Here is a 16,110-nt window from a genome sequence, read left to right on the forward strand (position 1 = left end):
ATAGGACGTGTGTACATCTTCTAGGGCTGGAAGCATTATACACCTCAAAGTAAGAGGGTAGAATGCAGTATAAAAAAGTCTGAGGAGACTTTGTCATCACCAAGAAATCATAGTTGTCATTGCGGTTGTGGAGAGAATCACAATATATATATATTTTGGATCTTTTTGAGACAGGGTCTCCCTGTAGCCCCAGCTATCCTGGAACTCACTATCTAGACCAGGCTGGCCTTGAACTCACAGAGATCTGCCTGCCTCTGCTGGGATTAAAGCTGCGCCACCACACCCGGCCCAAGAATCACAGAATTTAGAAAGAAAGGGAAGTCCCCTTCCAGGTTGGACATATGCACAAAGTGCTTAGAACTAGTCAATTCTGTTTTCTCCCACCTGTCCAATCCTGACGCTCACATAGGTGTCTTATTCAGGTCTAGGGTTAGGTGTCCACAGTTTTCAAGCAGAGTTCTGTGTCCTGATGGATGACACTCTTCCCCTTCGGCCTTGCTTGCCTTGGTGTGCCTTGACCTGTCAGCCCACACTACAGCTTGATGAACTTCTGTTCCCTAGGCATGCCTTGCCTTTTCTTAATTGTGTGTATTTGTGCCCACTGCTTTACTGTATGAATACACAGAGCTCTTGCTTTCTGATCAGGTGGCCCTCTTGTTAGAGGTCACTCTCTCAGACCCTCCAGCCTGAACTAGCCCTTCTGTTCTTTCAACCCCTTTGGTCTTTTGTCCCCATCTCTGTTGTAGTAAACAGTACATTTCATAACTATGCCTGAGAAGTACTATCATTACTTCATGTGGCTTGCATCTCAGCACATAGGATATTGGCTGCCTCTGCCTCCGTAGTACTGGGATTAAAGGTGGACACCACCATGCCTAGCTCATTTTCCAGTTTTATTGATTTTTGCTAGAATGAAAAAAACTGGTACTACGTAGAAAATTTTCAGATGCTAGGTAAATGTTTATAAATGAAAGTTGGGGCTGGGAGGCTAGCACAGTCGGTAAAATGTACACAACACATTTTGGTTAATGACAGACTTCATGTGTGATGATATAGCTGTAAGATTGCACCTCACATTGATCTTGTAGCTGACTTCGTTTGTGTAGGTACCTTCTGTGACGTTCATACAGAAAAGGTGCCTGCCGGTGCAATTCCTAGAACATACCACATTTGATAAGTGATTCATGACTCTACGAGCAAGGTTCAGGTAGAGTAATACAGCACCTGATAGCTAGAAAATAGCAAGATTAGAGTGGTCCATATCTGTAGTAAGGAAATGTTTTGAAAATACGTTTAAAAGAGAAAGGAGTACTGAACTGGGTGTGGTGGTGTTTGTCTTTGATCCCAGCACTCGGAGGCAGAGGTGGGAGGATCTCTGTGAGATTGAGGCCAGCCTGGTCTACACAGTGAGTTCCAGGCTAACTGGGGCTATAGGGAGACCCTATCTCAAAAATATAAATAAATAAAGAGAAAGCAGTACGTACCATGGTGGATGAATAGACAGCTCCTTTCAGCAGTTGGTGCTAGGATAACTAGCTACTCACTTATGCAAAGTAAATGGTACTGAACCTTCACCTCACATCCTATATACAAATCAACTTGCAATGGATTGGAAACAGAGACTAGAACTAAAGCTATAAGACTTTGCTAATATGGGCTGAAGAGATAACTTAGTGGTTAAGAACACTGGCTGTTCTTTCAGGGGATCTGGGTTGGGTTCCCAGCATCCACATGGTGGCTAACAATCATCTGTGATTCCAGTTCTAGGGAATCTGAAGCCCTCTTCCGGCCTTCACATGGTGCACTTACATACATTAGGCAAAACATTCATGCACATAAAATTTTAAAAAGAAAAAGACTTTGTGAATAAAAGTTCACAACCTTGGCATAGGCAAGAGATTTTTAGATATGACAAAAAAAGAATGAATGACAAAATAAAAACAGGTAAACTTAACTCTCTGCAAATTGAATTTGTGTGTGCCCCTAAAGACCACACAAGAAAAGTGGAGAGCTAAGAATGAAAGAAAACTGATGTAAATTATGTAAGAAATTTCACAACTCAGGAATAAAAAGACAGAACTCTGAAAGTGGGCCAAGGTGGCCAGGTGTGGTGGCTTACACCTTTATTCTCAGCATTTCGTAGGCTATTGCAGGAGGATTGTGAGTTCAAGGACTGCCTGGATCACAGCAAGATCCTGTCTCAATAAACAAAATGCTAGAAATAATAGCTCTGTGGTAGAGCGCTTGCCTTTTGTGCCCAAGGACTAGGGGCTTAGGTACTCTCCAGTGTGGTGAGATAAATGGCCTGTTTGAACTTAAAAAGAGGCAGCTGAACATCATTAGCCTCCAGACAGAGAAATGCAATTCAAAACTACAGTGCAGTATCGGTTATAGGAAAAAAGAGAGATAATACCAAGTTACTACGGCTGAGGAAATGGAGCACGATGTGGCAATGTAAAATAGCCCACCCACTCTGGAAAACAGTGTGGCAGTTTCTCAGATGGTTAAACACAGAGTTACCATGTGACCTAGCAGTGGCATCCTCAGGCATGTAACCAAGAGAACTGGAAAACGTATGGCTGTGTAAAAACATGTACGCGAAGGTTCCTAGCAGTATTATTCACAATAATTTCAAAGTGGAAAGAGCCACATGTCTATTAAGTTATGAATGGGTGTGACGGTATGGATCCATACAGCACATTATTACTTAGCCATAAGGAAGAAGTGCTGTGTAGTTGAAAATGTGGACAGACCTTGAAAACAATATGCTAATTGAAAAGAAGCTAGACACAAAAGCTGCATGTCATGGCATCCTGTTTATGTGAAATATCCACAGTTGGCAAATCCACAGAGACCCAGTGATTGCCAGGGGCTGGTGGGGGAGTAATGGAGAGTGACTAACTGCTAATGGGTAAGTGTTTGTTTTGGGTAATGAAACTATTCTGAAGTAGATAGTGGTGATGGCGCCCAACTCTGTGAATATGCTAAAATCTACTGAATCAGACACTTTCAAAGGATGGACTTTATGTTATAAAATCTTATCTTAACAAAGCAGTCATGAAAGAGACAGGAGACAGTGACAAACTTATCCCAGTTATGAACTGGTAAATCGTGGGGTAGCCGAGAGAATGCCCCTCCTCCCATTGGTGACTGCCGGCTGTGCTACGTGGTTTAGTTATCTCTAGTTTTCAGTATTCTGACTACAAATGAGGAGTATGAGAACCAAACTGCCACCCGGCATTTCTGAATGTACTGGATTCTTTCCTTTGCTCCAGCCTAGAAGTCAGTGGAGCCAGCCTTGGTGCCTGGCAGCGCAAGTGTGGGTGTGCAGTGTGCTCACACCAGCCGCTCCTGTGGGGCGGTCTGTTATTGTAGGAAAATTGAAGAGGGAGGCAAGCGAATAATTAAAGATGTGCTACCACATCAGCAACTCTGGGTGGATGGAGAAATTCTTGATTAAAGCAGATAAAGTGTTATTTAAGAATGGAAAGCCTTTCAAAGACAACTTCATACAGTTGGTTAAATGCATGGATAAAATACAAATTTCAGTCATTTGCAAATGATCTTAAAGACAGACCCCCCAGAGTGATAGTCAGCCATGTGGCACTGTTAACAGCAGAGGGTATTTCTTTAGGTGAGGAGGACTGCCCCAGGATCTGAAAGACCATATGGACTGAGGCAGGGAATTTTGTCCTTTGACTCCGTGGTCTCTGATAGAATACAACTGCCGGTGGTGGTGGTGGTGGTGGTGGTGGTTTGAGGGTATGTGTATGTGTGTGTGTGTGTGTGTGTGTGTGTGTGTGTGTGTGTGTTGCTTTATTTTTGATTGGATTAGGTAATTGAGAAAGCCTGACCTTTTTAACTTAGGGGGAGGAGGAGAAACAACTATCAGAAAATATAGCTAAGAAGGTACATGAGTTATTTTCCTTATTGCTATCATAAAGTATCTGGCAAAAGCAACCTTAAGGGTAGAAGGGGCAGCTGATCACATTGTTTCCATAGTCAGGAAGAAGACAGATAATGTGGGTGCTCAGCTCGCCCTTCCCTTCTTTGTTCAGTCTGGGTCTCCACATATGAAGTGGTGCCACCCACATTTAGGGTATGTCTCCCCACCTTTGTTAACCCCATATAGAAACTCTCATAGACATGCCAGAAGATTGTTACCATGGTGATTCTGAATCCCATCACACTGACAATCAAGAGTAAACATCACAGAGGCAATTTAGTCTTTTCTTAGCCTCTACCTCACCTCTCTTACTTAAAAACGTACAGAAGGTGGAGACCAGGAAAAACAGGCTGGTGGTACATCTGGGCAGACAAGAGCCCTCACTTGGAGGCCAACCTTCAGATTCCCTGATCACTTCCCACATAGCTTCTCCAGTTTCTTTTGTTACATATGTGAATACTTTTGCATGATGTGGTAGAATAATTAAGAGAAATGTGTTATGGGCATTCAGTAAATGGCTTTATAATGGAAACGACTGTGCTCCATCCAATCCAGTGTGGCAGGACTTGCCTTCCTTAGAATGTGTCACGCTGAACGATGCAAATTTTCCTTTCACTGTATATTGGCCGTGGTTCTTGTGGTCCCATCCCCTCCATCATTAACTTTCTGAATAATTTATATGTAAAAAAAATGCCTTAAGCAAATGCCCTGGTTTTTATTTTCCACCCTTCTATACTAATTTATGATACTTGTTCAGGTTATAGGAAAAAACCTCATATTGACCCAAAGATTTAAAAAGCATGTGAAAGAAAAGGCACACCCAAGTGAATCTGTCGTTTGGGAAACCGCCCTACCTTCTCCAGATTGACTGACGTAAGCCAGAAGCTTTGAAGAGTGGTCAGAGTGAGCGTTTTCTTGTTTTTATAAAGAGGACTACTCGTCACCTCAATCCATGGTTTGGGGATTAATGGGGCATTGCTCATTGAGCACTGCTCACTGAAACTCTGTATACCTTTGCCTGGGGAGGGGCAAGAAATAAATTGAAAACGCATTTAGATTTTGATTTGTGGGCCTGCAAAGGGGTAAGGGCACTTCCCTCCAAGCCTGTCAGCCTGAGCTTGATCCCTGGGCCCCCAAGGTGGAAGAAGAGAACCAACTCCTGCAAGTTGTCCTCTGGCCTCCACACATAGGCCTTGGCAAATAAATGTAATAAATAATTTCAAAGTACTTTAATTTATTAAAATTTATTTGAGTATTCTTCAGAGTTGGCCAGAAACTAGAAGCTCCTCTGGAGAAGCAATGGGCCATGAAATACTGAGCTTCTGTATAAGCATTCACCCAGACTGCCTGCCTCTGCGCAGTCCCAGCCTGTGGGCCAAGTGCTGCTGTGTTCCACCGTTAGCATTGTGAAAGCCTGAGCAGAGGGGTAGGGATGGCCGGCCGGGGGCAGACTCTCAGGACTTAGGATCCCTGGAGGAGCTGATAGCAGTACAGGAAGTGAGGAAGATGCTCTGGGGCGCCCTGAGTGTTCCCGGAAAAGAGGCAAGCTCCTAAGTGTTCGCCTTCCATTATTAGTGGGTTTGCAGCTCTTTCATGTCTATGCCTGGGTTTGCCAAGAGCAATTAGAGAGCTAAGGAATTAACGGCGTGTACCAAGAATGGCTCCTCGCCTCAGAATTGTGCAGGTCTCTTTCCGAGCCTTCTTCCCACCTCTCTGCCCAGCGTTTTCTCTTGGAGTTCTTTCTTTCATGTCTAAGATCCTGGCATCACAGAATACAGTGTGCTGGAGGCCATTTGGGCCCAGGTGATGCCCTGTGCCAGCTCCGTGTGATTTGGGGACTCTCAGTTATTCACTTGGGTGTGTCATTTGTTTTCTTTGTCACTTATTTGAATACCGAAGCTCCATGGCAGCGGGGCACTCCTGTGTCCGGTTCATCAGTGGATCTGTGCCCAGTTCCTTGAAAGGTACCTGGCACAGCAAGAGACATTTATCAAAGCTACCTGGCTGGTGAGGTCATTGCTGTCTTAGGGAGGGAGGAGAAGAAAGGAAAGAATTTTAGGGCAAAAAATCAGGCGGATCTTGTACTTCAGAGAGGTGATCAGCTAACAGTGAATTGGTCTCCAGAAGCCGTCCTAAGCCAGCCACGGTCTCCACTGCTGTTTGGTGTTCTGTTGGTTAGAATCGCTGTGCTTCACTGTCTGCAAACACAGAGATGTGTTTTCATACTAGGATTGATGTTGAAATGTCACACTCACAGTTTCTGAGTCATTGTCACACCGAGCACACTACATTTCGTTGTGTTACACAGTTGCTGCAATCTTGACAAATTAATGATTCGTTTGTTGTATCTAACGATTTTCTAAAGAAAAATACTCTTCTGACCTTTTCAGTCACAAAAATCGATAAGGATTAGGTGAACCAACCATGTTACGTCCTGCACATTCTTTGAAACTCGTAAGAGTCACAGACTACATAATATTGTAATTATTTTATGATGGGATAGATATTATCTAAATATCACCAGAATGGATTTGTGTGTGTGTGTGTGTGTGTGTGTGTCTAGGTTGGGGGACAACTTTCAGAAGTTGATTTTCTCCTACAATATGGGTCCCAGGGTTTGAACTCGGGTTGTAAAGCTTGACAGCAAGTGCCTTTGGGGACAACTTTTAAAAGTTGATTTTCTCCTACAATATGGGTCCGGACATGGGTCCCAGGGTTTGAACTCGGGTTGTAAAGCTTGACAGCAAGTGCCTTTGACCTCTGACCTATCTCAGTGGCCCAGAATGGATTGGTTTTTTTGGAGCTAGGGTCTCACTATGTATCTCTGACTAGCCTGGAACTCATTATGTAGGCCAGGCTGACCTTGAACTCACAGAAATCTACCTACATCTACCTCCCGAGTGCTAGGATTAAAGGCACGTGCCACTATGTGAGCTCTAGAATAGATTTTTAATTACTTCTGGGGCCTAGCAATTTGTTGACAGAGTGCTAAAATATTTTAAAACGTCAAATGTAAATTTCTAAGATACAAAGATGAGTTATTTTGAGATATAATGGTCTGATACTTTTTAAAAGACGATATGGTAGGTTCTGCATTTAGCGCATTAACAATCTAGCTGTGATTCTAATCACCACGGTGATTTTGTAGTTCTGATGAGCATAAATGTTGTAATATTTCTGTAACACTGTCATATGATATGGAAATATATCAATTTTGCTAAGCAACAGCGTCAAAGGTACCATGAATACTAAGTTGCTGCATACATTCGTAATCAAAGGAAATACGGAATTACAGTCCAGAAGTCAGAGAAACTGGTCTAGGGGTGTAGCTCAGTGGTAGACTGCTTGTCTAGCATGAGCAAGCTCTGGGGTTTGATCCTAGCACCACCACAAGAGGAAAGAGAAGAGAGTGCTTTTGAGTCAAAGGTTCTCTGGTTCCTATCCTTCCCACCTTTAGGGTGAGGAGTCTCTGGTCCTGTGCATGGCAAGTCACAGTGAAGAGCGTGTTTGAAGCTGAGACATTTGGCTCTCTCTGTAGCTGGGAACAAAACAGCACAACCCTGTTTTTCTGATTTTTTGATGCCTGGTGTCTTCATCCAGTGGGATAGTGCAGGAGTAGAAAAATCTTGAGTTTCAGAGTATTCCAGAAAGGGTTTAACTGTGCTGATGCAGTAATCTTTCTCAAATCTCGTACCTCAGGCTTTGCCCCAGTTCCTTGAAGGTCTCTAGCTCTGTTCTTCCCTATACGGCATAGCCATGAACTTCTTAAAGGATAACATGCTCCATAAAGTGGTGAGGACGCCAGTTGCCTGGTGAGCTGACTGTGGAAAGCATGGTTCTCTACACAGGCGCTGGGAATAATCTGCCTAGTTTTCAAGGATGTGAATGTGCCACGGAAGTCAGAAGATGGGAGATGGAGAAGCACTGCAGTAACAACTCAAGGACAGCTCAGCTGTCACCACCAAACCATAAGATTGTTCTTCAAAGCATCATTCAATCTCAAATATTATCTGTTTCAGACATGACTGAAGCTCTGGGGCATCGTTTTTCCTGTACTCTCGGTGTTCTCACATGCCACGTGTTTGGGGCACATTCAGGCCTCTTGTTCTCACAGAAGGTGTGGTGTCTAGTCAGGCTGATGAACACGGACCTTCTTCCCCATATTGTTCATATTCTGTTAAATTGTCTAATCTCGACTGAAGATTCTTCACATAGAATTTGGGGCTATGATACTGTTTATGTTAAAAGATCATCTTAGTACTTAGAAGATGTGAGTTAGATTCTGTGCCAAGCGCCCTGTAAACTACTAAGCGATAACACAAATTGCAGACATTGTTCTCATCACCTTTGGTTGTTATACCAACTAATTTGCTATTGTGCCTCCAGCTTTCTCTTGCTCTCATAATATATCATAGAATTTGGGGCTATGATACTGTTTATGTTAAAAGATCATCTTAGTACTTAGAAGATGTGAGTTAGATTCTGTGCCAAGCGCCCTGTAAACTACTAAGCGATAACACAAATTGCAGACATTGTTCTCATCACCTTTGGTTGTTATACCAACTAATTTGCTATTGTGCCTCCAGCTTTCTCTTGCTCTCATAATATATATATATATCTCTGCTCAATCCTACATCATGCCTGGCCATCCAAGGCAGGCTTATGGATTTTTCTTTCTCCCACCCACCTAGATCCCTAGGGAGCATTTCTGTGACATGTTCTTTTTTAAGAGAAAAGACACTTAAATCATATGTATGTTTTATAAGCTCCATTTAAATTCTTGGAATCAAAATTGATTTTTTTATTCCTGAAAGTTCTGTGTGTTTAGATGAGCTATCTTGAGCCTTATTCTTCCTTCTACAATGGGGGTAACAATGGCTGTACACCTCAGAGGACTGTTGGAAGGCTTGATGCGGTAGCGAGCACAGGTGGTGGTAATTGTTGGCCAGAGTCCGCTAATTGTGTGTATCGGGCACTGCATCGGGAATCTAACATGTCTTGGCTTCTTTCAGGTTGAGGACATCAAAGCACAGCCATAGCAGGTAGTCAATAAATATTGCCTGTTCCTTGATGCCTTTTATATCTCTTAACAGTAATTCACATGTCCTAACTCTCAGTGCTATTGATTGTTTACATAGTTACTTCTCAGTATATACAGTTTCTGTGTACCCACAAACATGAGATGCTGTATTGGCCATGGTAATCCCAGGTCTATAACTTAGGTGGCTCTGCATTTTAATCGTACTTGGTGCTAAAGTCCAGTTCTCCAGTGGGAAGGGAGTGTAAATGCCATAGCTGTGATCAGGTACCAGCAAAGTCTCATCTCCCACTGCTCCCTGCTCGCATTAGGTCCCTCTGCTGTTGTCTCTGGGCTGTTCCGTTTGGTTGTAATGGTTCTTTGGGTCCTGTGGTAAGTGGAGCTGAGGTTTTTCTGTTGAACGTGGTGTCCCTTTGCTAGCCACTTGCCCTGTGTCTAGGCCACAGGACAGCAAGAATACTCTGTGCTGAGAAGATTGTTAACAAACACATCCTGAACTGGATGAAATGTGATAAAGAATCCAGTCTAGGTGCTGTTTGCCATCAAGTTGACTTTCTTCAATAGACTGAGGAAGATGGCTAGGTGTATGCACAGGGTAAATATATCACTTTTTGGTGTACTTCATTCTGTTTTTATTAGTAGGAAGAGCTCGTAGACCTAAAGTAAAAGAAACCTGGATTCAGCCTCCTGCTTGGAGACGCCACTAGGTACTGTGCTAGCAAATTAGGGTTTCAAGAACAGACAGCACAGATTGTGTGGCTTGCACAACATAGTGTATCTTATCACAGTTCAGGACACTGAAAGTCTGAGTCCAAGACGGCGGCATACCTGGTTTCTCCCAAGACCTCTCTTTGTTCTGTAGATGGGTGACTTCCATAAGTATCTTTCCAGGGTCCTAATTTGTCCATGTCCTAATCTCACATGGGCGTAGGGCCCACCTGCATGCACATGCTGAGGCACTGAGCTTGAGGACTTCAACATGGGTTAGCTCCAGAGCGAGAGCTGCACTCTGGGCCCAGAGAGGGTTGCCCTTTTTGAGCACAGCAGTCTTCGTTCTGAGTTCTGTGTGTCTGGAGATGTGTCACAGTTCTGTTGAGTCACAGAGATGGGGATAAATCTGGACAAATACACATACTTCATGGTTTCTGAAGTCATAGTATTTTGGGTTTTTTGTAAGAACACTTACTAGAACTCAGTCTAGTTTTCTCTTACCTTTGATAATTCAGAATTTAGCACATGGAAACGGCTTTGTCTTTTCAATGAGTTGTCTATGGAGATGGAAGGCATATTTCATTGCCTTGAGAATTTTGGACTGAATTCTTTCAGATGTTTGAATTTGTCTACTCAATAATGTACGTATTTATGAACTATCTTTTTAAAGCAAAGAATATTATTACCATCATTTCCAAAGTCACATTCTCATCAAGCTTCTCAGGCTTGGCTAACATTGGAGGAAACTGAAGTATAATTTCTTTGGCTATATTTCATAACTGAATTTGACTCTAAGTAAAATGTGCTGGAATTTATATCACAGAACAGTAGGCAAAATCCTAATGTGTATTTTTATACTTACTTTAGAATTAACATTTCATTCTGGGGGATGAAAGCCAGGCCCAGCTTTGGGAAAAACAGGTTTCCAAGAGTGTCACATTATGCCTGGACGTGTAAATATCTTTCACAAATACCATAAAATAAATCATGATAATTAGAAATGAAACTGTTAAGCAGTTTTTAATATGTTCATGAATTTGTGGTTTCAAAAAAACTACTTAGCTTTCTGCCTAGAAACAGAGGGGGTGTTGTGTTTGTAGGATAATTTATCCTTCAGGTTGATGTTTATTATTATTATTATTATTATTATTTTCTGGTCTTTTTGTGACAGGGTTTTCCTGTAGCCCCAGCTGGCCTGTAACTTGCTATGTAGACCAGGTGGGCCTTGAACTCATGGAGATCTGCCTGCTTCTGCTGGGATTAAAGGCATGCTCCACCACGCCCAGCATTTATTAATTTTTTAAGGCAAATTTTTTATGGATAAATGTTCTTATGAACATACAGTGGTAAGGGGGCTAGAGAGATAGCTCAGTGGTTAAGAGCACTTCCTGCTCTTGCATAGGACTCAGATTTGGTTCCCAGCACTCACATGGCATCTTACAACCCTATATAACTCCAGTTCCAGGGGATACAGCACCATGTCTGGCCTTTGCTTATACCGCATGCATGTGGTGCACTTGCATATATGCCAGCAAAACAGTCATACACATAAAATAAAAATGAATAAATTAAAAAAAATTAAAATCCAGTAATAAGAAGATAAACTTTCAGCTCTGTTACTGTAAGCCAGAGTGTATTCTCATTACAACTACCACTGTGTGATCATACAGGAGATCCTCATAGTTGGTGAGCACCTTCTTCATGGCTTACTACATCAGTGAAATGGTAAAATGTAGAGCTTCTAGAAAGTTCTATGAAGTAGAAGCATCTGGAATATGCCTTCCTTTTCCCAATAGCTAGTGGGATATGGAGAGGAAAAGAAGACATTAGAATAATGTGTTTCTGTATCCACTGGTAAGAATAATCCGTAACATTTATATTGAAATTGTGCAAAGTATGTTACCAAATAGTGTATCTGTCCTCTGCATTTTAGACAAAATAGAGAAATTATTGGCCTGTGCCTGAGGCTTTCCAGTGTCATGGCTTAAACACTGTTATACATGGACTTTAAATTATCAGCTGCATGTTCATAAATGGGTTAATATAATTAGTTGGCCAAGACCGAGGAGAGATTACCTTTATTCAAAACTGTAAGGACAGGAAAGGCTATCCTGAGCTCTGATAGAGAATGTGAGTGAATGTTGTGTTTAATGAAATGTTAACACAGTAGAAACTTTCATGTTAATAGGCTTATTATTAAAGTATAGAGCTTTTTTAACATTTGTTCATCATTTATTTATATATGTATGTGCCTGTGTGGGTTTGTGCCCGTGGAGGCCAGAAAAGGGCATCAGATCCCCTGGAACAGGTGATTGTGAGCAGATGAGTGTGTGTGCTGGGAACCGAACCCATGTCCCCTGCAAGAGTAGCAAATACTCTTTTTTTTTTTTTTTAAGCAATAATCACTTCTACATTTTGAAAACTATATTTCATAATATTTAATTATACTTGAGTATATGTCTTTGAAATTAGTGAAAATTTGTTTTGGACTTTAATACTGTTAAAATTACAAGATTAACTGAAAGTAGAGTACTTCAAGGTTTCCACAGAGGCAATGAATCTGTGTATTAATTTATTTAACAGCTTGCTATTAGTGCAGGAAAACGAAGCCTACATCTAGTGATTAAGTTCATGTATATAATAGTTTTTTTTCAGATTTCCTTTGTTCCAGACACTGAATATTTGGTCTTTTCTGGGCATGGAGGCGAAAGCAATTAATAAAGCCAGAAGCAGCTTTCAGGGAGCTTAAATTCTGGTGACAGAAAGCAATATTGAAAGTCAATGACAAGTAAAAACCTACAAAAGAACTACTGATAAACATCACAAAGGTACCAAAACAGAAGTACAGGCTAAATTTTTCAGCTTGAATGGTGACGTCATTTAGTTGTCACACATTTACCATGAACTTGTACATGCCAGACACTGTGATACACACTACGGAATACAAACACTGCTAACATAAGGTCTCTATTTGTGCATAGTTTGAGGACCTAGTAGAGACAAAGCATGGGTTTGGAGGCCAGCACCACTATGAATACCGCTGTAGACTCACGACTACTACGCACCACTCCCTTTAGCTATGCTAGACCCCAGCACACAAAACAGAAGCGCAACAGCTCCTGGAGAGCTGCAGAAAGGGTCTAAGAGGAGAAAGCATGAGCTCAGAATTTCAAAACGAACAGGAATGCCCCAGATGTCAAGGCAAAGTGGTGGAATTGGGCTTTACAGTAGAAGGAACATCCTTAAGACACACAGCGTGAATGGAAATGAATGGGTTACTCTTTCTTAAAATTTTTTGATTTACTTTTCACGTGTATGAGTCTTTTGCCTGCGTGTATAGAAGTGCAACACATGCCTGCAATGCCTGAAGAGGCCAGAAGAGGGCATCAGCTCCCCTGGAACTGTAGTTACTGATGGTTGTTAGCTATCCTGTGGGTGCTGGGAATGGAACCTGGGTCCTCCGCAAGAGCAGTAGGCACTCTTAAGCCATCTCTCCAGTCCCCTGAATGGTTTGCTCTTGCAAGAGTAGTATGTGACTGTGACTGTGAAACTGTGTGTGCAAATCATATACTGATACATAGTTTGGCCTGCAGGGGAAAATTGGTACAGAATTAGCCTAGAGGTATAGAGAAGACCTGCATGTAAGAAGCCTGTACATGACAATGTAATGACTGGAATCTTCTAATTCTGCATATTGGAATTTTATTTCAGGTTAAAAATGGGAAAAGATAGAATAATCAGTGAGAACGTCATAATACTTGGAGTTGAGGTCCAAAAGGAAATTAAAAATTATTATGTCAGTTTAATTATATTTTAGTATAGTCTTTCTTCAACAGTAAAGCTTTAACAATTTTTCCTAATTTCAATACTGCATAAACTCTTTAAAAATACTTTATTCTTATTTTATGTTGTATGAGTATTTTGCCTGCATGTATATAAGTATACCGCATGTGTGCAATACTCACAAAGGCCAGAAAAGGGGGTCGGAGCACCCCAGAACTGGAGCTTCAGATGGTTTTTGGCCATGTGGGTGGGTGCTGGGGCCCGAGTCTGGGTCCTCTACAAGAGTGGTCAGTGCTCTTAACCACTGAGCAATCTCTCCAGCCCCTTGTTTTCTTATCATGAAGATTAATGGCTGTTAATGCAAGTTAAACTTACCTTGTACACTTAAAGTATAGACTAAACAGTGATGCACTTGCCAATTTGGCTTAAGCAATATTTATTTTAATGAAGCTAAGTATAGGATCTTTCTGTTTTTAGACACAATCAAATCATTTTATTTTGACCTGCAATCACTGCACCTCCTGAGGTTCAATGAAAAATCTGTTTCAATATACAGGCTCAATTTTGAGTAATAAAAAGAAACAGAAAACAAAAAACAAAGCTTCTTGTCAGAGTGTGTGCATTCTTGTCTTAAATAATTGATTAGACTGAGTGTTGGCGTGTCTCCTCACCAGACTGGTTCCAGAGTCCACATTTAGTGGACGGTGTATGTGCATGCGTACACATGTATGTTTAGGTTTCTTTTGCCTTGACCAGAGCAAGGCATTGTGCAAGCAAGGCTGTCACCAAGCTCCCTCAGCTCTCCAAGTTTGTTCTTCTGTTTCTTTCCCTGCTGCCCCTGACCCAGAGAACATTCTGTCAGCCCTCAGGCCTGCAGATCTTGAAGCCCCTGCAGCCTTCTGTGACTCTGCATGCCACACTCCCATTTTTGGTGCCCACCTCGCAGCCTTGTCTTTTCACTGTGGTGTCTGTTGTAGAAATGACGACTGGTTCTATTGTGGCAAACTGTGTGGTTAGTGTAGGTAGCTCAACACCACCCACAGAGGCAGACTGCAGACGTCCTGCCCTAGTTGCCTTCCTTGAGAGAAAGTATAGGTGGAAGGTGCCTGGGGGCGGGTTGCCCGTCCTGGTGTCTTCCACCCCCGCATTCATGGTGCTGTCAGGACTGCGTGGTGTAAAGGTGACTAGGTGACTGTCCTGACCTAGGATTGCTCATTTTCGTTGGTCAGAATCTATTCACTTTGTCCACATTTTAGGTGCAGGTAATGATCCTTTAGTACCCTTTAGGGCACTTCAGTGACTTCTGACATCAGCATTCTGTCTACTTCCTAATGCCCCTTGATGGTGGAATTGTGCATGCTAAAGCGGGAATAGGGTAGGTACTGTTAGAAGGTTCTGGAAGCCCAGCCCTGGAAACATACTTAGATAGCCCATGGAATCTCTTTCTGGAAAACCATCGAACTGACAGTTATATCCAAAGTCATCCTTAAAATGAGTTTAAGCACATATTGAATTGCTTGTTTTGAATGAAGCCACTGAAAATTTTATGATGAAAACCAAAATTTATTAGCAAGATATTGGTCTTTCCAAAAAATTTTATGGAGTCAGAATCAGATGGTTGGTAAATATTTTATTTTTGTAAATTTTAACAGTTCAATTATTTCTAGAACTCATTGAATAACTCATTTTAACTGATGAATTATAGAACCAGTTTTTAATAGGAAAAGAAAATTAAAACGAGCGGGAAAGTTACTAATCCTTTCCGTTTCACGACGTGCTTGCCAACGGTGTGTGTTATATCTACTTCTTTTGCTTTCTTCTCCAGGTGATTGAAGACAGTACCGGAGTCCGCCGGGTGGTGGTCACACCCCAGTCCCCCGAGTGTTACCCTCCAAGCTACCCCTCAGCCATGTCTCCAACCCATCACCTACCCCCTTACCTGGCTCACCACCCACACTTCATTCAGAACTCACACACAGCTTACTACCCACCTGTCACGGTACCTGGAGACGTGCCGCCTCAGTTTTTCCCTCAGCATCACCTTCCTCCTACAATATACGGTGAGCAAGGTGAGTTGGTACCGCTGGAGTCAAGATCTGTTGAAACTGTCTGTGCTTCAAGAGCGTATGAGCCCCCTTTTGTCTCCTTAGAATTAAAGCAAAGTAGAAGGGCCCTAGTTGTTAGAAAACTCTGGAAATTCCTAGCTTTCTTGCCCTTGATTCTGCTTTGTTCATTCTCTGGGTCACAGCCCTTTCTTCCTCCACTGCCGCCACTGCCCCATGAAGAGCAAAGGGTAGGACCTCTCCTCTTTATTTTAGGGGTGAAGCAGCATCTGCCCTGTGTTCCTAGGCCTGTTCATGTGTTTATGTAGCAGAGGCCAAGCTGGGGCCTAGTGTATCTTTGGCGTTAACATAGTCTTTCAGTAGAAGGGGAATTGAAGTGATTTGTGCCCCATTTCAAATGTTAGAAGATTATGAAGACTCAATAACGTTTCAGTTTCTTGAAAGGTGCATCTTAGCAGAACCCAAAAATCCTTCTTCTGTTGACGTGGCCCTCCTGAAGCTGGTTTAGTTTGAGACTAGCCATCTCTTAACCACAATTGCACCAGCTGGCATGCAGATGCTTGTCTTGA

The 16,110-nt window shown here is 42.2% G+C and overlaps 1 protein-coding gene across 2 annotated transcripts in view; it reads left to right on the forward strand.

Annotated features, from left to right (window-relative positions):
- Fndc3b (fibronectin type III domain containing 3B) overlaps positions 1 to 16,110 on the forward strand; it is a 342,813-nt gene that overhangs the window by 170,648 nt on the left and 156,055 nt on the right. For both annotated transcript variants that reach the window (XM_029567042.1, XM_029567043.1), the window contains one exon: positions 15,304 to 15,547. In XM_029567042.1, the coding sequence (XP_029422902.1) occupies positions 15,304 to 15,547 (244 nt within the window). The remainder of the gene's footprint in view (positions 1 to 15,303; positions 15,548 to 16,110) is intronic.

Source organism: Nannospalax galili, unplaced genomic scaffold, assembly GCF_000622305.1.
Source record: "Nannospalax galili isolate Female #2095 unplaced genomic scaffold, S.galili_v1.0 scaffold1021, whole genome shotgun sequence".
NCBI lineage: Eukaryota > Metazoa > Chordata > Mammalia > Rodentia > Spalacidae > Nannospalax > Nannospalax galili.